Genomic DNA, 26522 nt, shown 5'->3' on the forward strand with positions numbered 1-26522 from the left:
GCAGTGTTTTCAGCTAGGAGTGGGGCGGGGAGGGGGGGGGATTGTGGGTGTGTAAGGAAACAGTTTATGGAATTCTTGCCTATCACAGTCCTTACAGGACAATATTTCTAAGTTTCTGAGCAGAGATGTGCTCAAAAATTTGCCAAGCGCAAGGCAGCTGGCTAGTTCTGCTTTGAGTGGTAAATCTTAGGATAATGAGAATACAAAGGCTTGCCTATAACTATAGGCTCAAACCAAGGAAATCGAATATGGTATTGTCATCCTGCTCAATCAAATCTTAGAGATGCAAAATGGTTTGTAATAGCAAAAGAATGGAAACATAATTGCCCATCAACAGGAAACGCAGTAAATAAATTATAGTACACACATCCACCGAAATAGTAAGTTCACATTTATTGTGTCCTTACATGCCACTGTTCTAAATAACTTTCATTCACCTAATCTCGCCATCATAGTATGAGATAGCTGAAATTATGATCCTCATTTTACAAAAAAAAATATATATATATAAAGTAGATACATATGTACTGACATAGCCTCTTTGCACTTTTAAATGCTTGGCTGCAGGGCCTCTGAAGGAAAGCTAGGGTAGGGTTGGGAGAATGTAGGTGACAAAAACATGTTTATTAAGTTAACATCAGGGTGGGGGAAAGAGGAAGAGGGCAAACGGGATCATATACGAGGTGACAGAAGGAGACTAGACTTCAGGTGGTCAGCACACAATAGAGTATACAGATGTAATATAAATTTGTACACCTGAAATTCATGTTGTTAATCATTACCTCAATAAATTTAACATGAACTGAAATCTGAAAGTGGAAAATAAATTATAAAGAGGGAACCTTAGGGGGAGGGCTGTTATAGCTTGTATTTTTGTTTTTTGCTTTTAAAGCATAGGTTTCAGGTCTCTGTCTAGAAACCTTATCCTCCCCTCCTCCCACCTTGCTCAACAGACAAATGTGACTCATCCTCAAGGTTGCAGCTCAAAAGTCACATCCTTAGCAAAATCTTCTGTGGCTACTTCCTAAACTGAGTTAGATTCCCTCAGAGCACCCTCTTATTTTTTATCAGAGAGCTAATCAAAATTTGCAATCATGTACTTGTTCATTAGCCTAGTATCTGCCTGCTCTCTGAGACTGTAAGCTCCAGGAAAGCAGGAACCACATTTGTCTTGTTAGATCCTGGACCCTTAGTGACTAGAGACTAGTATCTGGTAGGCAGTCCCTTCATAAATGTATGTTGAATAACTAAATCAATGAAGACAGTCATCTTAACTCTGAGGCCTCTATCTTACCATTTTCTCCTGCCCTGTTTATATCTGTTCTCGTCTAAGAACAAAGATACTTTCAAAGCTGTGACTGGAATTTTATAACCTTTCCCCGAAAACGACTTTACTTCTAAAATCCAAAGCTTCTCTCAAAACATTACTCAAAATATCTGCTGCCTACGAAAGACACATGTGTTGTGCTATAGACATGCTTTAGAGGTAAGAGATCCAAAAAAGTTCTTGTTGCCATTTTTCGAAAAAACAAACAGATACAGAGTAAATAGATCATACTGCTAACCAATGTCTAGGGTGAAAATTTTTTCTTGTTTACTCATAGGCCACGTTTATAATAACTAAGATAGCTAAAGGTGACCTCTGTAAGGAAGGTGAAAAATCTTATACTATGTAGATTACATTTGGAACATTACTATAGGGACTGGTCCTTACCACTGCTATCCTGTTTTTGTTTTTATTAAAATATGATCTGCCTCTTTCCTCACACAATTTTCTCAACTAACACTTAACCACTCCTAGATCACAGGTTAATCAATCACTATACAATGTTACTTTTATATTTGATACTTGTTTAGAGTTTACCCAACACTGAATTATAATTATTTACTTCCTTGTTAGTTTCTCCCACTAGCCCATGAACTCCTTGAGGGGAGAGACAATGTCTTATTCATTACTCTGTCTCTTCAGAACCTAGCACAATGTACAGCACATAGTAGGTGGTGCTCAATGTTTGCTGAAACAATAGGTATGTCTTTTTCTAGTGGACAAGGTCTAATTCTTGCCAAATACCAAACAGCTCTGATTACCTTGGATACTTAGTTGCTTGTGAGAAACATTTAATACGAGAGAGGTAGCAATGGAATTACACTGCACTGCTTTTACTCACTTTGACTTATGTGTGTTAATGGGGAAGCCAGAGCAAAATGGATAAATTAAGGCCACAAATAGAACCTTATTGCAGCCAGTTTCAACTTCCTCTCTTATAAAAACTTTTGTTAAAATTGCCAATGAGAAGCAGAACTGACAGATTTGAGTTCCATCTTTTATTTCCTCAGTCTGATTGCAGAGAATATCTGAAGGGCAAAAACAGAGGGAGAGGCTGAAGGCCTGAAGGACTGCTAGTCCACTGGGAGGAAGGAAGTTTGCTACAGATGCTAATGGTCTGTTTCAAGTCCTAGACAGAAGAGATCTCTACATTTCGAAATTTGCCTCTTCTGGTCCCACACTGTCCTTTAAGATGGGGAGAATGTCTCTGGGCTAGGCTCAATAGTGAGGCATACCTCCCAGTTTCCCAGGCTGCTCTGGCCACTTTTCTGCCTCCTCAAAACAAATAAAAATTCAGCTTTTCTAAAGAACCCTCCTCATTTGGAATGGATGTGAGAAACAATCCCACAAATCCCACATTAGGGGACTTTGTCCTTTCACTCAGATATTTGCAGCCTGAGGCCATTCTTAATTCACCTTCACTACTGCCAGCCTCCCAGTTCTCCCAGGTCCTCTCCACCTCCCTCTGCCTTATCATTGGATGGGAGACCCTCTGGGGAGGTGAGTCATAATCAAAATCAAGGCCCCAAACCAAATCTCTCAGCACTTAGAGAAACTTTAAAACTTAATTTGGTTCTTCTTTGATGTAATGATCAGGTATAATCACGGAATCCCAAGACGGGTTGGTACTGTCTACTTTTCCTTCCCTATGTATCAGAAGGCATAAAAGACACACTTGCTTAAAAAAATAGATTGTGGGGTTTTTGCTCACCTCCTTATTAGAAAGGAAGTCTGTAGCTAGGAAGATTCTTTCTTTCCCTCCTCCAATATACATAGTAAGAACTTTTTAGGCCATACTTTCAAGTATATCTATAAAACTAAATATAGTTCTTGTTATTATAAGTCTGCAGTATATCCAATCACCTGTTAGCCGCCAGCCTTTTCTCTCTAGGGTCACTCCTCAGCAGTGGAGCGGGGAGGGACTCTCCTCCACACTGCCTTCTCATTCCAGCTCATCATTACATTTACTTAACCAACATTTATTGATACAAGTGCCAGGCGTTATGCCAGGCACTGGAGATCTAAAAATAAGACCAGATCTCTGACCTTAAGGAGCTTACAATCTAACAGAAGAAGTGTGTAGTAAAGAATTTAACCTTGCCCAAAGAGAGGTTGGTCTTTGCCTTTGGCTTCTGCGAAGTAACCTCGAAGTCCTTGGAATGTCCTGCCTAATAGAAATGTCTGTTTACCTGGGGGTCTCTGGCCACACTAGAAGTCCAGTAATGTGACTGAGGGGAAGGGGACTTTGAATCACATTATCAGCTAGACCTCCGGAGGGGCTGGAAACTGCGGTCGGCTAAGCAGGTCTACATGACCAGGCCCCCATAAAAACTTGGGACACCAAGGCTCAAGTGAGAGTCCCTTGTTGGCAATACTTTGTGAGTATTGTCACACATGGTTACCAAGAAAATTTAATGCTCTCCATGACTCCACTAGGAAAAGACAACTGAAAGATCCCCATTTGGAACTTTCCTGGACTCTGCCCCATGCATTTCTTCCCTTCTTGACTTTAATGTTTCCTTTCACTGTGATAAACTGTAACCATGAGTATAACAGTCTTCAGTGAGTCCTATGAATCTTTCTGGTGAATTATGAAACCTAAGAGTCGTCTTGGGGGCTATCTCTAACTTGCAATTGTGTCAGAATTAGAGTGGTCTTGCAGATGATCCTCAACTTTGGTTGACAGTTATGTAGTGGGATTGGGAGGGCACAAAGATGAGAATGACTAATTCTACCTGCAGAGGTAAAGGTTCAAATAGGTATCTGTTGAATGGAGTTTTTCAAAGATGAATAGGTATATTCACCAGGTGAATGCAATCAGAGCAAGGCGGCATGGCATTATGTGTGAGGGAGGGGAGTATGAAACACATGTGTTTCGATAAAGCAGCATCACTGGAGGGGAGGCAGCAAAGGAGTCAAGGTAATTTATAAGGCTAGACAGATACACTAAGGCCAGGTCATGAGGAAACTTGCATGGCAAGCTAAGAAGCTCCACATGTGCCTTGTAGGCAATGGGAAGTCCCTGAAGTAAAGGATTAGATTTGCATTTTTAGTAAGGATCATTCTGCCAGTTGTTGTGGCAGGGATAGATTAGAGGGAGCAGGGGTGGGAAAAGACTGGTGACAATGAAAATAAGAGACTCTGGCAGTACTCCAGGAGAGAAAAGATGAAGGCTTGAATTAATGCATTGGTTTGTAGAGGAAATGGAGGAGAGAGAGGTGGGATTTAAAGGACATGGTGATTCACTAGCTGTTAAAGGTAAGAAATGGACAGGAATCATCAGAATGATTCCTAGGTTCCAAGCTTGGGTGACTAAATGCTATTAACATGGACAAGGATCTCAGAAAGAACATGACTGAAGGGTAAAGATAATGAGTTCAATTTTGGACATGCTAAATTTGAGGTGACTGGGAGGTCACCGATAAGTAGCTATATGTACAGGGCTGGAGATTATAGAGGGCAACAGCATATATACACAGCAGGTGAAGTCAGGTAAGAAAACCTGGAAAATATCCCTTGGATTTGGAAAACAGGAGACCACTGGTCCCTTGATGAGAGGACTTGATGTAGTAACAACACAAGTCAGATTTCAGTGGGTTGAGACATGAGTGAGAAGTGAGCTAGTACAGAAATAGTGGAGAATAAATCATTGCCAAAGTGGATTTGTTTGACACCAATTCTTCCGTGCAGTCATTAGAACCTGGCATGGCTTTTCTGAGCTAACATTAAAATAGCCAAGACTATTTATCTTACCTAGTCTTTTCTAGGTGCATGGGTTCCAGTGGCACTTGACATGAAACAGGTGATCTCAACTAGTAGTCTCTTGCTAACTCATGCCAAGCTAGTCCTCCAGTCAAAGCAAGCAGGGTAGGCTACACTGGGCAATGGTATCAGGATTTTTTAGTTGCAAGCCCAGAAATCAGCTTTAACTACTTTAAACAAGATGGGATTTACTGGATGTTCACAGGTTTTATAGCAAGAAGAAACAACCCCTGCCCCTCTGTGGACAAAATATACAAATTTCTACTGATTCACTCCCTTTGTTCCTCTGCTTGAGACACAAATTCTTAATGAAGAGTATGTGATTGGCCCATCTTGAGTCATGAGTCTGATGCTTGGCTAAGGGAGGGCAGTTCTTCCAAATTATAGTCCCACCAGACCATATTGCATGGGGAAGAGATAATTCCACAAAAAAGAAACTGGAAATTGTTCAGAAGGATAGCTGCCAGAAAACTAATATACAATCACAGCAACCAATAGCAAACCATCTTTGAAATAGGTGGCATTTCACAAAGTATGACTAGGAGATACATTATGTTCAGTAATTGATAATACTGGCTCCTCAGTTAAAAATATAAGGGGAACTCCTCTGAGGTACATCCATCCAGCTACCATTCAACGATACCAAGTTATGCGTGGTGATGTTTGGCTAATATGTTCTTTGACTCATGCATCTGTCCTGAGTGTCCTTTGGGGAAGGAGTCCTTCCAGACCCGATTATTTCTGAACAGAACCCAGCCAAGTCTCACTGATACTAGCATGCACTGTTCTTGAAATGATGCAGTTGGCTGCTGAGTACAGACTAGAGCATTCGGAAGGTCATTAGAGATGAAACATCTAGGCAACCAACAGCATGCTTCTTGGCAAGAGGAACACAATGTTCCTACTGCGGAACTGACCTTATTGGAATTCAGGAAAGAGTTTATTGATGTAGCCATGCTGAAATCTGCAGCCAGCAGGAACCTCGTTAGGTGTGGGGGGAGGGTGCTTCTCCGATTTTACAGTGTCAGCTTGAGCAGCTCTCAACACTGAGGCTAGATCCACTATGGTATGCTGATTTTGTGTAATCAGGCTGCGCTTAACAACTCCGGCCCAGATTTGTTCCCAGAATTAATCAACACAAAGGAACAACTGCATGTCACACATCTAACCTGGATCCCTCTGACATTTTGTCCAAAGGACACTAGTGCTACTGGAGTGGAATAGTGAAGTCTTTCTGTCCAAAAAAAAAGAAGTCCTAGAAAGGTGGAAAGCAATATGAGAAGCAGATTGCAGCCATGGGAAATGCCACACATTTCATGAACAGAGTAGACACCATCTTCTTTCCATTCCCACAGTTGCCAAAGAGCTCTAGTTCACAAATCTGAATGGATCTTGCCTGCTCAAAGGTCTTTTGTGGCTCCCCTGCATATTGACACAAAATCCAAAACCTCTGCATAACACAATCTAGCCCATCTCTCTCTTCAGCTTCCTCTTCCAGAACCCTCCAGTCCTACATTGAGCCATGCTGAACTGACTTGAGGTCCCAGAACAAGTCCTGCCCTGCTCTGGAGGGGTGAGACTGCGTACCCTCCTGCCTTTGTGAGAAACTTCTCCGCTCCTCGTCTGCAGAGCACATTTCTGTCCCTCCTCTGAGCCTTGGCCCAGCTCTGACCTTCTCTGTGAAACCTCCCTCTGCTCTTCCTACTCCCCAAGGTTCTATGTGCCTTTTGGCACTAAAGCAATAATCTCACCATCTTGACACACCCTATATGCTGGTAGACTTATTTTCTCACCAGATCATGAGCTCCTCAAGGGCAAGGACCTAGTCCTGTCCATCTCCATAACCCACTCTACATCACAGGGGCCTACCACTGGGCTTATCTTTGTTTGTTGAAGGCACTCAAACATTTGTTGAAGCAGTGAATGCACCCATTTCATCTCTGGCAGTGTCTAAACCAAAGAAAATCACACTTGTTTTCTCAGAAGAGGGAACATATTCAAATACTAAGAACTGCAGTTCCTGGTAAGACCTTTTAGAAAATGACGTTAGCAACAGCAGCAACTGGAAACTCAGCAGAATGCTTAAGTGCCAAAAACAGAGCGAAATGGGACAAGACTTGAACAGTCATGGTTTAGGTAGCCTGGGGGAGGGGGCGTGTAGCTGGGGGAGATTCATAACTGTCTTAAGTTTAAGAATCACAAGTTCTTTCTTAAGAATTACATATATTTACATTGTGAATCTACAATACACTTTTTATGAGTTGCTGCTCACATCTGAAGACCACCTAATTTAGGAACTTCCCCTAAATGTTTGAGCCAGCATTTCAGATAGGAGATAAGCTGTTTCCAGCTAGAGTAGCTTTGGTAAGTCCACTCTAAAATAAGACACCTGTTGTTGTTACCGTCCTCCTTCCCAACCTTCCTTCTGGAACCAGGCACCACTCTGTGACTCTCAAAGGAGGCTGCCTTCTTTAGTTCTCCATGAGGCTCCCAGGGTGGTCCGGGCTGTGGGGAGGGCTCTTTGGCTTGGGGGTAGACAGGTGCTCCAGCTCATAGTGTCCGTTGTCAGAGACACTGTGTGTGAGTTTCTCCTTCACGCTCTCCTTCTGGTTCCTCTTGTGCTCAATAATCTGCTGGAGCTGGTGTCCAGCATATTCTGGCTTGGTGGTCAGTGGACCAGCTGGCACAGCCATACCAAGAACATCTGACACCATGTATGGGCGCAGCCAGCCCACCAGAGGAGTGCTTCCAGGACTATAGTGGGTCTGCTTGTGATAGAAGAGAAGTCCATCTACCTATAAGAGGGGATACCAGGGATCAAAATGACTTCTGGGGCCACGTGTTTCCAGGAGAACCTACATACATAGGGGTAGCTCTTGCGGTCCAACTCCTTTTTTTGGGTCACTGCCAGAGGAAAAAAAGTTGTTTTTCATACATGCAATTTCTCTAAATGAAGAAATGGCCTTGAAAACTAAATTCTAGAAAATAAAAACATAAATAACACTTTCTTGTTTACAGAGTGCTTTCCTACCCACTATTTCACTTTCTTACCCACCATAAGGATTTGAGAGATCAGACCAATCAGAGTTCTGCGGGCCTCTTTAGAAACACATAGTGAAGCAGAAATTCAACTTGAACCTAGATCTTCTCTCTCCAAATCCCATGCAATTCCACTACCCAGAGGTCTCACAGTAGGGTATGTGCTCCACACAGGGGACAAAGCAGGGGAATTGGAAGAGCCCTTTGAGATGCTGGACTGCTGAGCACAGAGAAACAGGCTGTCAAGAAGTCCTGCTCTCCAAGACACAATTGGCTGCCTAACCCTCCCCCTAAATGGTTTGCAAGCTATGTTCTGGGAAACTTAGTTTTTCTCAATGGGAAGACCTCCTACAGTCCCGGATTTTCTTTTCCTGTGAGTCAGTGACTCATCTCTAAAAGGCATTTACTGTCACTGGGGCGTAAGAGCTATAAAGATGGTGTCTTACCACCTTCTTAATTTACTCCTGGAAATGAACACAACTCAGCCTTCGTCATTTCCTCAAGTGGGAAGCTATTATCCTTCTGGCAAAATTATATCCAGTTTACACAAAGACTTGTGGGTAACTAGCCAGGATTTTAAAGGGTGTGATAGGCAAAGGGGAGTTTGCTTATTTAGCCTGGAGAAGGTAACCACAGGTTCTAAAGATGACAAAAGACTCTCCCAACACTGAGGAGCTTCTGGGGATGTGAGACTTTCAGCAATAAGATCGAGAAAGTCCAGGCAAACTAGGAAAAGTTGGTCACCTTGCCCCATGCCACTGCTCAGCAAGCACTACCATCCTCAGGGACCATTTGCTCTTCGGAGGAAGGAAAGATTAGGAGTTCACACTGTCAGTCACAGAAGTCAAACAAAGGGCCTCATTCTCAGGTTTGTAACAGGAAGTGGCACACAAAGAAGGACCTAGGAATAAAAGCCTCACCAGATGCGTTGTCCTTTCAGGGCCCTTCTAGCTCTGGCATTCTGACTTATCTAGTAGGGTAGAGCTGAGGCTCTGAAGGGCAGTGAGCACATCCGTCCCAGGAATCAGCTTTCAGCCCTTATTCTGATGTTTTGACACAGTACAGTCAGAGGATATCTTAAGACTCTACGTAACCACGTTTCCCTATGTCCTGCAATCATATCAGAGCAGTAATGATAATGGTTTTGTTACCTCGAAAGGGAAATCCATAGACAGCACCTTACACAGGCTCTCAGGGGTACAAGGAAAATTCTTTAGCCCCACAAATTTAAACTAAAATATAAATTTAGAACAAAGAATTAGTACATATTACAAATAATATTGGTTCCAGCAATTGCAAAGCTATATCAAGAAAAACAGTTTTCAGTCTCTTCCTTCCCAACATCCTCCCCTCCACCTACCCACTGAATTACTAGGTCAGTGGTTCTCGACCTTGCTTTATATATGAGACTCATTTGGGGAACGCTTAAAAATTAATGGTGCCTTGGCCCTACCTGAGATTCTGACTGAATTGGTCTGGGGAAAGGCTTAGGCACTTCTTTAAGCTCTCTAGTTGACTTTAACGTGCATTCAGGGCTGAGAACCATCATCTTGTGCTAGGTTTAGGGACTGTATCTTATCCTCCCAGCCCTCTGACAGTTGCCCCTAATGAAGGACTAGTGAAGACCCTTTCAGAGCAACAAGGATTTTTAGACTGAAGCAGTATAACAAAGAGATTAGGACTACAAATTCTAAAGCCAGATTGCCTGGGTTTGACTCCCAACTCTGCCAATCACTTAATCTCTATATGCCTCCACTTTTCCCAGGTGTAAAAAGGGATAATAAAAGTATCTACTTCATAGGGTTGTTGTGTAGATTCAATGAGATACTACACGTAGAGTACTTAGAACAGTAATATCAGAGAGAACAGCACCCTTGTTCTCCTTCCTCAATCCATGTTTTTCCAGGACCTTATTGATAACATCACTGGAAGTAATGACCCTATTTATTGTCCTGTAACTGTTATCCAATTGCCTTTAAAATGTTGTAAGCAATCCAAGCAAATGCCAATATGCAGGGCTTAACACTCTGAAAATAAAACGCTCTGAAAATAGCTGTCACATATTTAATCATTGAGGTCACATATTTAATCATTGAGCAGATAGCAAAGAGACTTTTGAGCTATCATCCGGGGACCTTGAGGAAGACAGTCCTCTCTCTGAGCCTATATTCTCATCTCTAAAATGAGGGAATTGACTAAATGAGGTCACTCTCAGCTCAGATGTAAGAGCAGAGGTTATCAAAATGTGGTTCATGACCAGCAGTATCATCAACACTGGGGAACTTGTTAGAAATAAATTCTCAGGCTTCACCTTAGGCCTACTGAATCAGAAACTCTAGGGATGAGGCCCAGGAGTGTATGTTTTACTAGCCCTCCAGGTGCTGCTGATACATGCTACAGTTTGAGAACCACTATACTGGAATTCTAAATACTTTTTAATAAAAGCAGTTACTAGCATTTTATAGCAATCACTATTTATTGCGTGCCTACCTTAAGTACTATGCTAGAAAGACGTGCATATTTATATCATTTGGTTCTTAGAACAACTCTATAAAGTAGGTGTTATTAATCATATTATAAAGATGAAGAAATTAAAGCCAAGTGACATTATTAACTTAACCTAATAATTGTTAAAGCCAAAACCAGAAGCAGATCTGGATGACTGTTAAACCTATACTCTTCCCATTATGCTATGCTGCCTCAAAAAAAGATAATTTCATTCATAATTAAATTTAGATAATAGACCAATTCAAACCAATCCCCATAAAGAACTCTGTGATCCTAACCCCAGGCCTTACAGGATTGAGCTTGGTATTCTCTCCCAGTCCTTCTTCTTCTGGTAACTTTGAATGCATCCAATAGAATCGGAAATCAGTCTGCCACAGAGAAGGGAAAAAGAAAGATGAAATACGGCTTATCTCGAACTATAATATAAGCAAAAAACACCCCATTCTAAATAGCCACGTGATTATAAAGACCTAAGCTCTTCTATCATTATCCTCATTTTCCTTAAAACTCTGCCATGTGGTTAGGAAGATGTTTATAAGTCTATGAAGATTTTTTTCTTAAAATCCAGTAGGATTACAAATAGCAGTTGAGCCAACATTTATCACTAAAGGCCTATTATATATCAGGCTCCATGCTAAAGACTTTACACACATAATCTTATTAATCTTCAATCACCCTGTGAGAGTTGTATTATCATTATCGCCATTACAGGTAAGGACTCTTGAGGCTCAGAGAGATTACGTCACTTGCCCAGGTGCACACAGAAATACTGTGGGACTCAGGACTTTCCAACTCCAAAGCACAATAGTTTGACCTTTGTTTTAATACTGAGGATTAGAAACTACTATATGATTATAACTTCTCATAAACTACTTTATTCTCTGAATCACTGATTACCCTTCTGTAGTTATTTAGAGCCTTTTCTTTCCTTACATGATTTTGCTTTTGGAAATTAAAAAAAAAAAAAACACATACACACAGTCTTTATAACTGGAAAAAGAAAAATTCTTTTATAGCTCTCTTAATTTTTTCCCCTATGTATGTCAGTGTGTCTGGATTATCTGAGTCGGTTTTGATAAATAAAATATTTCTATTACATTTTTATTTCACATGTATTTTATTTGCATACAGTTGAGAAAAGCAGTGGAAAAAGGCACGAAATTGTTTAAAGTTATTTTTGCAAACTGTATGTATTAGGTTTTTCCTTGTGGCGAGTCATCATAACAATTCTTATTTTATGTATTTGTGCTTTCTCCTTTTTTCCTTATTGGGTTAAATAGAACTTCATAAATTTCATTGAATATTAAAAAGAATTATCTTATATATTAATTTATTTGGGTTAGTTTTTTTTCTATTACATTAATGTCTTATCAATTTTGTTTTTATTATCTTATTCATTTTATTGCATTGATCTGTATTATTCCATGTGTTTAATACTTTCATTTTTATTAACACTGAAAATTCGGACTATGATTTATTTTTGAATTGAACTTCAGCTCTATCACATTGTTATTTCCATTAACATTGTTTAAATATTTTCCTTTTGGAGAGAAGAATACACTTTTATAATTTTGATATCAATTCTTGAATTATTCATTCATCTAAGCAAAGATATCTTGTTTGCTTCCAAAATTCGATAATTAGGAAAACTGATATAAACATTTAAAAAAAGTTTTTTCTTTATATTATAAATACATAGGGGATTTTAGTTGCCAAATTCATGGGTTATAAATGTGTATTAGGAAATATCCTTCAATAGAATTAAAGAAAAATATGTTCTGGAATGAATTTTTTTTTCCATTTTTCTTTTTAATTTTTTTTAGTTTATTTTTTTATTATGGTGGCATTGGTTAATGAAATCCAGTAAGTTTCAGGTGTACAATTCAACAGTCAGGCATATATATATTGCATTGTATGTTCACCACCCATACTTAGCTTTCTTTCTGTCACCACATATTTGATGGAATGAATTTATGAGTTCTGATTTCTAAGTTTGGCTCTGCACTTGGACAAGGTATTTAACATCTGTGGCTCTCAGCATCCATATCTATATGAGAGGTAATAACATTACTTAGCTCATAGAGTTGTTGTAAGGCATTCAATGAGATCATGCTCACAAAGTGGTTAGCAATGCAAGTCTTGGCTATTATTGTTAGAATGAGATGCATGTTAGAATTCTGAAGTACCACCACCTAGCATTATTTGGAAACCTAGCTTTGGGTAATGGCTATGAAAAGCAGCCGCCTATACTGATAACTCATGATTCTCACACTTGAACCTGTATGAGGATCACCTGGAGGCTTATTAAAACATAAGAAACCCCCATAGTTTGATTCAGTAGATATGAGAATTTTCATTTCTAACAACACTGAGAACCACTGTGATAAACTAATTGACAGGGAGCACAAAAAAATCACCAATATAAAACTGGGACGATGATGGGGGACTGTTGGGAACAGACCCGCTTCACTCTGATAACTGCTACTGTCACTTACGAGATTCACCAATCTGAGAAAAATATTAGAGAAAGGTGAAATTTGAGGAGAGAATACTGGGGCCTCTCCTCACTTGGAAAATCTCCTTCTAGAGCTAGCCCCTCAGAGATGTGAGGCTTTGTGTCATACCAAGGAAGCCCTACCATCTTCAGAGTCAGGATGTGGTTGGTGAAGGAGTGGAGGTAGCAGGAGTCTATTTGATGATGCCTTACATTCCACCTTCTCTTCCTTGCACAAGGTGGCATCCCCTTCACCCACAATCTTCCCTGCCAGCAATCCTCCCACACTCTGGAGAGAGGAGGGGGTGGCTGCAGTTTCTACAAAGTCTAAGCCTACCCCTCTGTTCTGTTTCTCTCTTTCCTCCCCTCAAGAATTTGCTATTACTTCCTTTAGTTCCTCCTACTTCTTTTTTAAAAACGAAGCTAACTTAAACACACACAGATGCAAGGAACATTAGATAATGTTCTTGATATACCACATCCTGTACACACCAAGAAGTTGGTCACGTACCAAACCCACATGCTGAGCCACTTTCCCGGGAGGAGAGAAAACAGAAGACACAAGGGGTGTATCAATACTTACCTGGCAGTCATAGAAAGGGTGTCCCCGCCAGCACATCACATCCAGAACGTAGTAAGTCTGCTTCACCTCACTGTAAATGCAGTCCAGAATGGTGTAGTCTGGGACACAATGCAGAAAGTCGGTACTTGGTTCCCCTCCAATCAGGGTCCCCTCCACCACAATCCAGGGAGCTCCATCTTAGAGCTTGGGAACTGAGTCCAATAATGCTCAGTGCTTTCAGCAAGCACCAGCACTAAGGAAAAAAGGTTCAGTGGGGAGAGAGTTCTTCGAGATGCAGCTGAAGGGTGACCTGAGGTAGGACAGCACAAGAGGGATCAAGGCAACCCTTAAGCCAGTGGGAATTCAGATCTTTTAGATAAACTGGGATATTTATTCTCCTTAAAGAAGCTCAGGATTGAAAACAAGTAATCTTCCACTTTAGTTTACAACTACATTTTGAGCCCCTATCATGGACACTGTGTTCTGTGGGAATATTAACTATAAGTAGTCCCTGCCTTTAAAAAAGTTACACTCCAGTTAAGGAGATAATTATCACAAAGGAAAGAACAAAAAGCTGAACTGTATAGCACAAACTAAGAGCAACAGGAATTCCAGAAAAAAAAAAAAAAAGGATTGGAGCAGCAGGAAATGCTTCATGGAAGAGATGTGATACAAAGAGAGTCTTCTGGGATCAGAGGATTAGAACAACAGGGCAGAGGGCAGGCGGGAGGGCATTTCAAGCCAGAGTACTGAAGTGACATGAGCAAAGGCCCAGAGGTATAATGAACTGGGTACATGTGAGGAGCAAGAAGGCAAGCCAGCTGAACAGAGCTAAGGAGAGTAGAGGAAACATAGAAGGATATGGAGAGTAGGGAAAAGATACAAGGATGGGTAGCCAAAGCCCACATGTAAGAGGCTCTAAAAGCCAACAGAGAAGTCTGGCCTCAGTACCAAGGACACAAGGAACACCAAGAGAGCCCAAGCAGACAGACACAAGAGCAGAGTTCAGCCCAGCTCTGCCACTTCCTCGCTGAATGACCATGGGCAAGTTATTTAACCTCCATGATCTTAGTCTCCTCAGCTAGGCCAAGTTAGGAGGGAAAAGCTAAGGTTAGGACAGTGATAAAAGAGGAAAGGGAATTTGGCAGCAAAGCCCAAGCAACAGCTTACTGAACATTACACTCAGCATTCCAAAAGACCTTTCCCCAACAAATTGCAGCTGTCACCTTGTAATGGCAATCCATGGGAAAGACATGTTGACTAATTCAGGGATTTGTTGCTCAGCAGACCTCACCAAGTTGAGTCTATTTTGCAAATGAAGAGGCCTGACCTTGAAAGAGACAGCCTGAGTCTAGAGGGCAGGATGGTTTTTAAGCAGTTTCAAAGGCATGCTTTCAAAGTGGATCTTTAAAACAACTAACTAAACAACTTACACTGTCTTTTACTGATTAGAAAACTCAGACAATTTTATGTAGGCACCTTTTGCTGTTGTTGTGTTTCGCCTGTTGCCTCCTGGCAGAAGAGAAGAAAACCTGTTGACGCAGTAACCACTCTTGGTGTAGGCACTAGTAGAACCCTGTGAGGAAAGAAAGGTACCATTCTCATTAGGCATCAAGGTCTCCTCACCCCAATGCTTCCACGTTCTGCAGGGGTGTCATCAGCCCAAAGATGGTTCTCAACAAATCCTTTCTGCAGAAAAGCATTTCAGTCCCCATGCCAGGCACAGCTGCTATGGCAGACAAAGAATGTGAAGTGCACAGAATCCCTCCTGCCACAGACCAGGCATGCTGGCGTAGGGAGAGGAGGCAGCTACTCACCCTAGAGGCCACGATAAGCGCTCTTTTTCCAACAGGACACACGACTACAATCCATTCCTGCCCCAAATCTGAAGGGACATCAATTAACCATTCAGAGAGCATCAACTGGAAACACAAAATATGGTGTTAAAAATCAACAGGGATGTTCTGTTCCACTCTTTACAATGACAAAGAATTCACAGCCTATTATCTATAATGAAAATACAAGTAAAAGAATGAGGGTAGAGAAGACCGATAGTGGTACCTCCACCTTACTTGCTCTTAGCAGTCAACTTGTCTCCTGTTCAATTGACGGGATGGAGGCCATTCACTGCGAACTTCAACTTTTCTACTCACCTTCATTACCTGCATCTGTACCCATTCTTATTACCTCACCACCTGTATCTAGGTAATAGGACCCTTCCCTTTCCTTACTTTGTCCACCTACCTACTACTATCATAACTATAATGTTCCAGGGTCTAAACCTCAGAGAGGAATAAGGTCCCTGACCTGGAGATGCTCTTAAATTAGATCATCATTTCCCAAACTGGTGACAGAAACACTGTACTAAAAGGGGGTTAGGAAATCTGTCTTTAAAAAAAAAAAAAAGGTAGGGAGCTGTGGTGAAATTAATTTGAAAAGGTTAATTCTTCCACTCATCACTCACCGATCAATTAATCCCTCCCACTGAATGTGTCATCTCTCCTTCCCCTTAGCCCACAAAATACTCAACCCCTAATCTTCAAAAACAAAACAAAAATGAAAACCTTTTATCACTCTGCATTTCTGTTAAGCTATTCCACTCAATCCTTTTTTTAAAAAACTACTTCATATTTCTTGATGTTGCCTTCCCTCCCACTGACACCTTCAATCCAAATTTGCTACCCCACAGCCCTGCTAAAGGTCAATGGTGACCTCCTTGCTGCCAAGTCTCTCTTCTCTCACCTCTCCCTTTCCTCCCCCTTCCACTCCCCATGTGATGCTGCCCGTCACATCCTCCTCTTTGACACATGTTCCCTTGTCCCTGTGGCAGTGCTATTGTTTTTTTCTTCAAACATTCCTCCATACACTCCCCAAAAACATGTCCCTGTGGGGGTGGATCTCATCTATCTCAGTAGCTTCACTTGTCACTTCTAAGAGGATGCCTCCCAATTCACCTTCTTTTACCTCTCCAGGTAGAATGGGAGACTTCTTTCCTTTCCTTCAGACTTATCTATCCAGCTGGCCACCTGGTATCTCTTTCTCTGCTTATCCTCTCTGTACCTTAAACTCAGTATATCCAAAACAAAATTCACTGCCTTCTATTGCCCAAGTACTTCCCATCTCTGAAACATTCACCCTTCCCCATCTGTAGCCCTATTAATTGTATAACCACTTACTCTGCTACTGAATCTTAAACCCAAGGCATAATCAACAATCCCTTAAAGAAAAGTTGTAATACAACACTAAAAGCACAAGTGACAAAACAAAAATTAGATTACACAAAATTTAAAGCTTTTGTGCTGCCAACAATACCATCGAGAAAGTGAAAAGACAACACACAGCATAGGAAAAAAATATTTGCACATCATGTATCTGATAAGGGACTCGTGTCCAGAATACATAAAGATGTCTTAGAACTCAATAATAAAAGATACACAAATAATGCAATTAAAAAATGAGCAAAGGATTTGAATATATTTCTTCAAAGAAGATATACAAATGGCTAACAAGCACATGAAAAGATGCTCAATATCATTAGTTATTAGGAAGATGCCTATCAAAACCATGAAACACCACTTCACACCTACTAGGATGGCTACTCTTAAAAAGACAGATAATAAAGAGTATTGACAAATATGTGGAAAAACTGGAATTCTCATATATTGCTGGTAAGAATGGTTTGGTCACTTCGGAAAACAATCTGGCAGTCTTCAAAAGGTTAAATATAAAGTTTTCATACGACCTAGTAATTCCACTCCCAGGTATATATAGCCAAGAGAAATGAAAACATATGACCATAAAAAAAACTTGTAAGTAAATGTTCATAGCAGCTTTATTCCTAATAGTTAAAAAGTAGAAACAACTCAAATGGCCATCAACTGATGAATGGATAAACAAAATCTGGTCTATCTATACAATAGAATATTATTTGTCAATAAAAATGAACATGTTACAACACAGGTGAACTTTAAAAACTTTATGCTGAGTGAAAGAAGCCAGACACAAAAGGATATATCCTATATGATTCTATTTATATGACATGTCCAGAATAGGTAAATCCATAGAGACATTAGTGATCGCTAGCGGGTGGGGGAAAGGAGAAATAGAGATTGCTTAATGGGCACGTGGTTTATTTGGGGGAGGATGAAAATGGTCTGGAATTAGATAGTGGTGATGATTGCATAACCCTATAAAAATACTAAAAAAACAGTGAATCGTACACTGTAAACATGTGAATTGTATGGTATACGAATTATATCTCATCATGGCTGTTTAAAAAAATTGTAGTAGCAGTTAATACTTCTGGGGCATTTATTATGGGCTCTGGACTAAGTGTTTAAGGTATACTCTATCTCATTTAATCTAACAATCCTATGAGATAGGTTATTATTACTATCCCCCATTTTATAGATAAGAAACCTGAGACAGAGTGATTAAGTAACTTGCTTAAGGTCAATTAAGAGCCTGGCTTTGAGGTCAGGTCTCTGTGACCTCAGAGCTTAAACCCTTAACAACTTCTCACAGTGCCTCTTCTATCCAATCTATTGCTAAATTCTGTCCATTCTACCTGGAGACATTTCTCATGCTCATGACCTTATTTCCTTCCCTCCTTTACCACCTATCATCAGATTGTTTTTTAGCAAACCTAAGCTCCCTGCCACGGTCTCTCTCTTCCAGGCCCTTTTACACACGGATGTGTCATCAGATGAAGTCTCAACTCCATCCTTGGCTCAAAAATTCTCAGTGGTGGTTCTCCACAATTTAAAACAGTCTAAACTCCTACACATATTTCCACTGTATTCCTTTCCCCAACCCTATGCTGCTCTGTCCTCACTGGCTTGTACACTGCTTCTCAGCACACCATATACTTGTCTCCCATTTCTGGGTTCCTGCTTAGCCTATTCCTGCAGCCTGGAATGCCCTGCACATGCTTGTCAATGACCTACCCATGCTTCAAAGTCTCCTCATTTTTTAATTTACTTTTCTTGATTTCACAACCCTGCTTCCTTCTCTTTTGGAAGTTAATCTCACTTTTTTATGGCAAAAACCATAATCTACACTTATTCTAGGAGCACAGGGCCCCTATCTGGCCCCGTCTATCTTCCCCACAGTGCAACTTAGCTTAACCCAGAGAAGGGACTTCAACAACACTTGCTGAACAGAACCGAATTATACTGTCATGAAGGATGTTATCTGTGCTGTATTTGGGGGCAGAGAAAATGGGAGTACTCTAAAGGTGAGAGAAGATTCTGAGATGACAAGATACTTGGGTTACAAAAGTATACAATGGCAGGGTACACCCCTGCCCCCACTAAGATGCATACTCTGCCTAATGGAATACCTGGACTGCCTAGAGTACTGGACAGTCTCCACAAGCCACAAGCCATATTGGTTCCTCTCTGTGCCCTCCAACGGGGCACTTAGTCAAGTTTGTCACAGTAATCTGTTGTTTTATGGCCTCAGCCCCATGTGGGCCAAATGGCTGGCTTGGGGGGCGCTGGGCAGATTTCCTTATATTCAAGAGCAGTTGTACTTCCCATCTTCCACCATGTAAAAGATCCAAGACTGACATCTTAGCCCACTGCTTGGGAAAGACTACCAATCTGGGAGGTGGGATAGGGGCAGTGCTAGGTTAGGCAGGCCCGATCCAGAACAGCTATGCAATGACTACTAAAAAAGTGACAAGTGCATGGAGTCCGTTTGTATATCAGTAGCTCAGGGACTTTCTGCAGCAAGCTGGCAGCCTTTGGTTATAGCCTGGGGTAATGGTTCCCACTATTCAGTCTCCATCAGTGATCCCCAGTTAGCACATGGCACTGTAAGCCATCTCTTCTCTCCATCCATAAACTTTCCAAACAGCATTTTCTTTGCAATTCCCATTCCTTTTTCCTGCTTATTCCTCCTCTTTTTTGGAAACATTTATTTCAGTGGGGTTTGACTGCATAGTAAAGGGAGTAGAACTAGCTGTGCCTAATTTCTGGAATACTCACTTGATTAGCATAGCGTTTTGGTAACTTCTTGCCAGTGTCAATATCCATTTCTTCATCATCTTTCTTATCTTCTTCTTCCTCACTCTCCATCCCTGTCCAGTCATCTTCAGCCAGTCTTCTGGCATGATTCACATAATCCAGCCGCTTGCTGGAGAAAGAAAAGGCATAAATTAATTAAATCTGTCACACCCTAAAATGTGACAGATTTAATTAATTCAAAGGCTCCGAATTCAGGAGCAACTTGGAGATTCTGATGGGAGTAAGAGATGACAGAATTTCCTTTGTAAGGCTAAACTAGTAACCTCCTCCTCACGGATCCTAAATCAGAAATCCACTCTGAACACACTCAGCCTTCCTTTAAAGGAATTTTCAAGGTTTGCTAGCTGGAAAGGCTGACCCTACTCCCACTCACCCTACCCCAGACTCCCAGCTCTATCCCAAGTGAGAGCTGACATTTCTCTGCTTGGTAGACATCTAATCCAAAGTCCCCCAGGGATTGAAAAGGAGAATCATTGAGATGAAGTGAGAATTTTAAAACAAGGACAGCGTCTGGGGCTTTCCACTTTATACAGTTTTCTGAGTAACAGCCAGGCCTTTCTTCAGCTCCTGTTGAACTTTCAAAAAAGACCATGTAACTTATAATTAAATATCTTTTGTTTCCTTTTATCATTATCTTCCTCTTTTTAAAAACTACATATTATAGAAAGTTTGGGAAATTGAGAAAGAAGAAAAAGAACCTTTTGGAACCTAACTGTTCCAAAGCGACTTGTAGATATTACACAATCCCCTAGGCTTCGTTTCCTCAATGCTAAGGCCAAAAGATCAACTACTAAGGCAGTGAGACCAACTTAGCTGGTTTCTTCTTAAACACACCCATGTGTTCATGCACATTCACATGAAGATGCACACCAGGGAGAATATATGCAAGCACAATGGTCTTTTATTTCAAGAATAAAGGAGAGCTGGTGTACTTGCACATGTGCAAAAGGATACATATTTGTGGTTATTTCCTAGACATTGTTTGTAAGCGCAAGAGAAGGAAACTACCCATATACCCATCAGTAGGGGACTGGTTAGATTACATCGTGAACTATCCATTCAATGGGATACCTGGCACTTTATGAACTGATACAAAATCTCTGCAAAAACAACAACAATAACAACAACAACAAACACCCAAAACTGTTAAATAAATGTGCAGAATAGTATATTTTACACTGCTACTTCTGTTAAAAAAAAGTTATATACATATGCAATCACAACTTGCTCATATATGCACAGAATGTCTTTGGAAGGATACACAAGAAACTAATAATATGGAAGAGGAACTGGATGGCTAGGGAACAGTATTGGGAGGGAGACTTTTACCAACTGTTTTGAAATAAGTAATACATTTATTGCATGTATTCTCAGTTCAAAATTCAAAACATATAAATTATAATTTTTTAAAAATGGAGTGTAGGGGTGATGTGAGAATGTAAACTGCCAGCAACCCAGAGGCCACAGGAAATCATTTCTGCGAAAAACATCCAGTGATGCAACACTGGGCAAAATGGAGGCAGTATAGAAACTGTGTAGCTGTTAATAGTTCCTCCTAATTTTCAATTTCTTACTTTATTACCCAGAAGAGGCTCATGTTGCACTGAGAATAAAAGGGCAGGCCCTGCCTTCAGAGCAACCTAGCCTCAAACACTCCTATCCTGCTCTCTTTCCCTGCGTGCCATCTTGGCACTGAGAACTATGTGTATGGAAGACATTTCCTCAGGTTCTCTGTGGAATTATTTGTCTGGAACTCCCAGTGGCTCCACAGAAACATCTGGGCTGCAGTCAGACAGGAAGACCACACCAATGCCAGGATTCAGAGTGCAGGAGAAGCCACACAGGGAATGTAAGGCGTGGAAGTCTGGGTGTGCCTTCACAAGTCCCTAAACTGCAAAGCTCAGTACTGCTGCTAGGAAAAAAAGAAAAATTTAACCAAATAACTGAACTTTTACTTTTAAACTTTAGTCTCTCCTTACTTCTTCATCTTTTCCTAAGTTCTGGGTGTAAAGGATTTATATCTCTGCCAGGATTTACCCCTCCCAACGTCAACCTACAAAGGGTCTACTTTGAAAGAGGTTCTGTAGAGGCAAGTCTGGAGCCTCCTGAACAGTTCACAGTACCCAGCCTGGAGAAAGAAGCCAAGAGTTAAAGTATCCCTTACGATTTCTGCAGTTCCAATAACTGGCGGCGCCGCTCACTCTGTTCCAAGGAACTGTACTTGGACTTGTACTGGGACAGGCGGGGGTGTGGGGCAGCTGTGCTATTCAGATCTTGAGACACAGAAAATCTACTAGCCAGGGCTTGACTCAGCTCTTCCATCTTCCCTACAAAGGAAAATATAAGAAAATGGTTCATTCATTTCATATTATTTCCTGTGTAAAGGCAGTTATAACATTATAGCTACTTTCCTAAAATACCTCAATCCCAAATCACAACTTTGTTTCCATGGGAAAAACCGAAGATAAAGGGTAAATGAGTTACAGATGAGCAATTACGTTATTTCCCGAAGATATTTCAACAATGATCATTTCAATAGCTCTGAGTGTATAGATATAAATATTAATCACTAAGCAAATTCACCTTGTGATTAAATCTAACTTTTGGCTCTTTGTCATCCATCACCAGGGGTCCTGTCATTAATTCCTTCTTACCAGCATGGATAACCAGTGATGTGATCAAGTATCTAATTTTTTTTTCCTGGATAGTTCTGAAAAACCATTATTCAATAACTAATGTAACTTTCTTATGCAAATTTTATCCATTTGGTTGTTTAAGTTTTTAATAACTGCCTACTCATATTAAGAAAATTTAACTCCATAAGAAATCCGGGTTCTGGTGCCTCTGGAGGAATAAAAGAGAAGCTAAAACCCAAACCTGGCAGTTACTTTGTTTGATAGTTTGTTTCCTTTGGGGTGGGCAGAAGGAAGGCTTCAGGACTATGTATGTAGGGCTCACTTGGAAAATGATAGCTAGAATATAGCTTCAATGTGGAAGGCTACCAGTTAATACCAGGTACTCCAGGAAAAAGAAGGACCTGACATGCGATATATTTGGAAGACAGAGACTATCCAGGTAAGCCCCAAAGAATGGGAATGGAGAGAAGAGGTGAATTTACACTTCATTCACTCTCCTGTTAATGAAGTTTTGAGATGGCACAGGAGCTTACCCAAGAGTTAAAGGTGTGCCTAAAGACTGTAAGAAAACAGGAACATTTGAGAGAAATTTGACACACAGCTGGACTGGCCTAACCCTTTAGTTCTAGTGTAAAAAAGAGGGCACTGAAGTGCTTAAACTCCACCTGGAGCCAGGTCCCACTGCTCTGAGAACCAAAACCAACAGGTTCATTCCAGAGCCTCTATAGTTAAAAATACAACTCTATGGGCCTCTACATGGCAAGTTACTTTGCACCTTGAAGTAAGATTTTTTAAATTTGCAGCATTAGATTTTTTAAATTGAACAGACCCCTTTCTCAAAACCTGTGGTTAAAAACTGACGTAAAATTTACCATCTTAAATATTTTTTAGTATACAGTTTAGTGTTAAGTACATCCACATTGTTGAACAATCAATTTCCAGAACTCTTTTCATCTTGCAAAACTGAACCTCTGTACCCATTAAACATGATAGGAACTTTTTTTTTTTTTTTTACAGTTAACAGTATGGATCGAAGCATGTCTTAACATATGTAATGCACCAGAGGATGGCCATTTGTGGTTGAGGCTAGGTGACGAGTACTTGAGATCCATAATGGTAGATTATTTTCTGTATTATTCTGTACCTTTGTCTAATTCTGAACACTTCCATAAGACTTTTTAAAAATTCATTGTCTTTGGCTTACCAATGACCAAAACTGAAATACATTTATTTTTTAGGCCTTATCATGCTTTATCTCGGTGTGGGCAGCCCTGGATACTTGGGAGTGGGGGGCGGGCTCCCTGGACCTTCCCTTATGGCTGTTCTTGGCTGGCTCCTACTCTTTCAACCTATTCCTCAGTGATGCAGCCTCCAAAGGTTCTCACCTTAGCACGAGTGTCTCATCCTGAACCCGCATCTGGCCCCTACTCCCAAATTTCCAACAGGCCCAGACCCCTGCCCTACCTCCAACCTCCTGCGCGTCCCCTGCCTCTCCCAAGCACAAACTCCTAGGCCCCAGCCCGGTATCGAAGCCTCCTCGGCGTCTCTCACCAGCTTCTATCTGCTCCAAGTGGCCATTCTCCCCGCCACGGCCCTGCACTGCCTTTCTCTAGAGATGGGAACATTTAGGCATTGCAGGATTCGCCCCTCCCAGAAAAAAGTCCCTGAGGGAACCAGGCCCGACCGCGTGGACCATAGGAGCGGAAGCACGCTCAGGGGGAGGCCCCTGCCTGGCTAGGCCCCTCTGGAGGACGTCTCGGGAGGCCGGGGTTGCCGAGCCGTCCACGGGGAGTCACAGGCGGGCGCCGAAGAGCAGTTGAAACCGGTAGGGCCCAGGCTCGAACCCAGGACTCACCTGGGCTAGGTTACAATTCCATGCGCCGCCGCCGCCGCCACGGGACCCACGAGCCCTGCGTCCAGTTTCTTGCGTGTCCAGTTTCCTGCTCCTCCACCCGCCGCGAGTGCCGGAAATCCTTCCGCGGTGTGGTTTCTGCTGGACGTTACTACCGCCCCCAACGGCTGGCGCTTTTCCCGTGGGCCCGGAACTTCTCCTGTAAGGTGACTTGGCCTGGCCGCGCCCTCGCTCTTGGGCACAAGCTCCTCGGGGCTCCTGGTACCGATAGAGGGAGCCCCGATCTCGTCCCGGCGTTCAAGGTCCTCGAGGCCCTGGGTCCTGTCGCCCCCTCAGGCCCACCCAGAGAGTAGGGTATCGCCAACAGCCCGCCCGTCTTCTTTGCCGGTGATTTCGACGGTCGGTGCCGGTTCCCTGACTACCCCGCACCCCTCACACCCCCAAGTCTCAGACAATTAGACGATCCCTCTCCTTTCGCCCGTGCAATATCGGAATCGTACCTGATTACACCTGTTTGCTCTATTTGGAGGTTCTCTTTCCTACTTGGTGGGCTTGGCAAAGGCAGGAACGGCTGATTCCTACTTAAGTAGACAGCGTCCAGCACAAAGCAGTAGATGCTGGTGAAGAAATGATTGAATTTCCACAAGGAGTAGGGGAAGCAGCCCAGATGCAGAAGAGCTAATCACACTACACTGCAGCCTCCGCAGGGGAGGACTGATGAGATGCAAAATAAAAATAATAGCCATTTCTCGAATGCTTACATTTAGGCAGACACTGCCTCACATGCATTATTTCATTTAATCTGCAAGTAACACCAGGAAGTAGACTGAAGCTCAGACAAGTTAAACTTAGCCAAATCATACAACTTTTGAGCCAAATATTTGAATTTGCCAAATGTTCGAGTCATAAATTGGATTGTACTATACTACAGAAACAAAATATACAAAGTTGGGCACATTCTGAGTCCAAAGAATACCAATATGTGGACTTGTTGCATATTTTATGTATAGTACATGAAACCATTTAGACTAAAAAGAACAAGAGATCAGACTGAAACAGTAGATAAAGGGTGCTTGGGGCCCTGGAAGACCAATTTTTTGGACCTCAGAATTTATGTAGGTGAGCTCTCTTTCAATGGTCACACTGAGCAACGCTGTGTACTAGGTTGTTTATTTGGTGCATCCATAAGTAAAAGCTCATGTTTGCCTGATTTATGAGACTGACAAAAACCCAAGGCCTGACATCACTAAGGAACTTTGACACCCAGATATTAAGTATTTTGTATCCCAGAACTATTGTTCTCTATCCATGGCCATGGAGGTCACATCTAGCGGTGAGAACTGCACAGAAAAGAACAAAGGCCCTACACATTAGAAGAAAACAGACTGAGATTGACAAAGAGCCCTCCCCCCACCCCCAAATTCATACACTGAGGTCCAGGAAAAATACTCCAGTCCTTTATTCATACTCAGCCAAATAACTTCCCATATCACTAAAGTAAAAAACTAAATAGAGGGTGGCTCCATAGTGTAGTGGTTAGCATGTCCACTTTACATGCAGAAGATCCTGAGTTCATGCCCCAGGTGAAGCCACGGACCAGGCCCCGGGTGCTCCAGGCCCAGGGTGCTCCAGGCTCAGGTGCTCCCTGTGAGCCTGTGAGAGGAGATGCCCCACCTTTAGAGATACAGTTCTTCAGGGGAAACAGCAACATCCATAGGTCAGGGGTGGGAGTGGGGGAGGGGGGGAATTAAAGAGTAAGGGGAAAAAAAAGTAAAGAATACTTATAAAAAAAAAAAAACTAAATAGCACTTGGCCCAGAGGCTTATTTAAAGCCACTTAAGTTTCCATAAGAGGCTGCTCTGCCTGAACCAGTGGTTCCCCAACTATAGCCATTCACACCCTAACTTCACAATGTTGGCCACAAACCCATATACTTGTGTTTAATGTCTTTAAATCAATTTCCTTTTTTAAAAAAAGTTTAAATACATTTATTTAAAAGAGGAACACCATAGCATTACCTTAAATCACTTACCACTTCAATAGAAGGTATCTATAAAACATATACAGTGAAAATAGTATAATGTTATAACCTACTTAGATATCTGCAGAAAACTGTAAGACTGAAGACTTTGTAAAAATTAGAGGTTAGCAAGTGTTGGAGAAGTGATAAGTAGTAACATTAATAGAATATTTATTTTACATAATCGAAAACCTTCAAAGAGAACAAAAGAGGGAAGATCTACTTTCTCATTCTATGATTCAATGTCGTTTATGGTGGAATCTGTGCACCCTCTAAAATCTGGTAAGTGCTCA

General features: G+C 41.5%; 1 protein-coding gene across 3 annotated transcripts; it reads right to left on the minus strand.

Moving 5' to 3' along the window:
* Positions 1-368: 368 nt before the first annotated feature.
* On the minus strand, positions 369-25589 carry SNUPN (snurportin 1). 3 transcript variants are annotated; one of them, XM_011382118.2, is made up of 9 exons: positions 24213-25589; positions 21886-22048; positions 19683-19830; positions 15510-15614; positions 15172-15268; positions 13714-13811; positions 10927-11004; positions 9280-9360; positions 369-7884 (listed from the first exon to the last, which is right to left on the minus strand). In XM_011382118.2, exons 2-9 carry the CDS (start codon positions 22041-22043, stop codon positions 7561-7563), a joined length of 1089 nt encoding a protein of 362 aa, XP_011380420.1. In that variant the 5' UTR covers positions 22044-22048; positions 24213-25589; the 3' UTR covers positions 369-7560. The 3 variants fall into 3 exon arrangements, with proteins under 3 accessions (XP_011380420.1, XP_011380423.1, XP_011380422.1); XM_011382121.2 differs by lacking the exon at positions 24213-25589 and adding an exon at positions 23822-24164; XM_011382120.2 differs by lacking the exon at positions 24213-25589 and adding an exon at positions 23909-24163.
* Positions 25590-26522: the final 933 nt, after the last annotated feature.

This window comes from Pteropus vampyrus, unplaced genomic scaffold, assembly GCF_000151845.1.
Source record: "Pteropus vampyrus isolate Shadow unplaced genomic scaffold, Pvam_2.0 Scaffold462, whole genome shotgun sequence".
Taxonomy (NCBI): domain Eukaryota; kingdom Metazoa; phylum Chordata; class Mammalia; order Chiroptera; family Pteropodidae; genus Pteropus; species Pteropus vampyrus.

Coding starts and splice junctions, on each gene's coding strand:
- SNUPN (XM_011382118.2), bottom strand. CDS start 22,043: ATGGAAGAGCTGAGTCAAGCCCTGGCTAGTAGATTTTCTGTGTCTCAA. Junction 19,831..21,885: donor TTATTGGAACTGCAGAAATC/GTAAGGGATACT, acceptor TTCTTTCTCCAG/CAAGCGGCTGGATTATGTGA. Junction 15,269..15,509: donor CGCTTATCGTGGCCTCTAGG/GTGAGTAGCTGC, acceptor CTTTCCTCACAG/GGTTCTACTAGTGCCTACAC.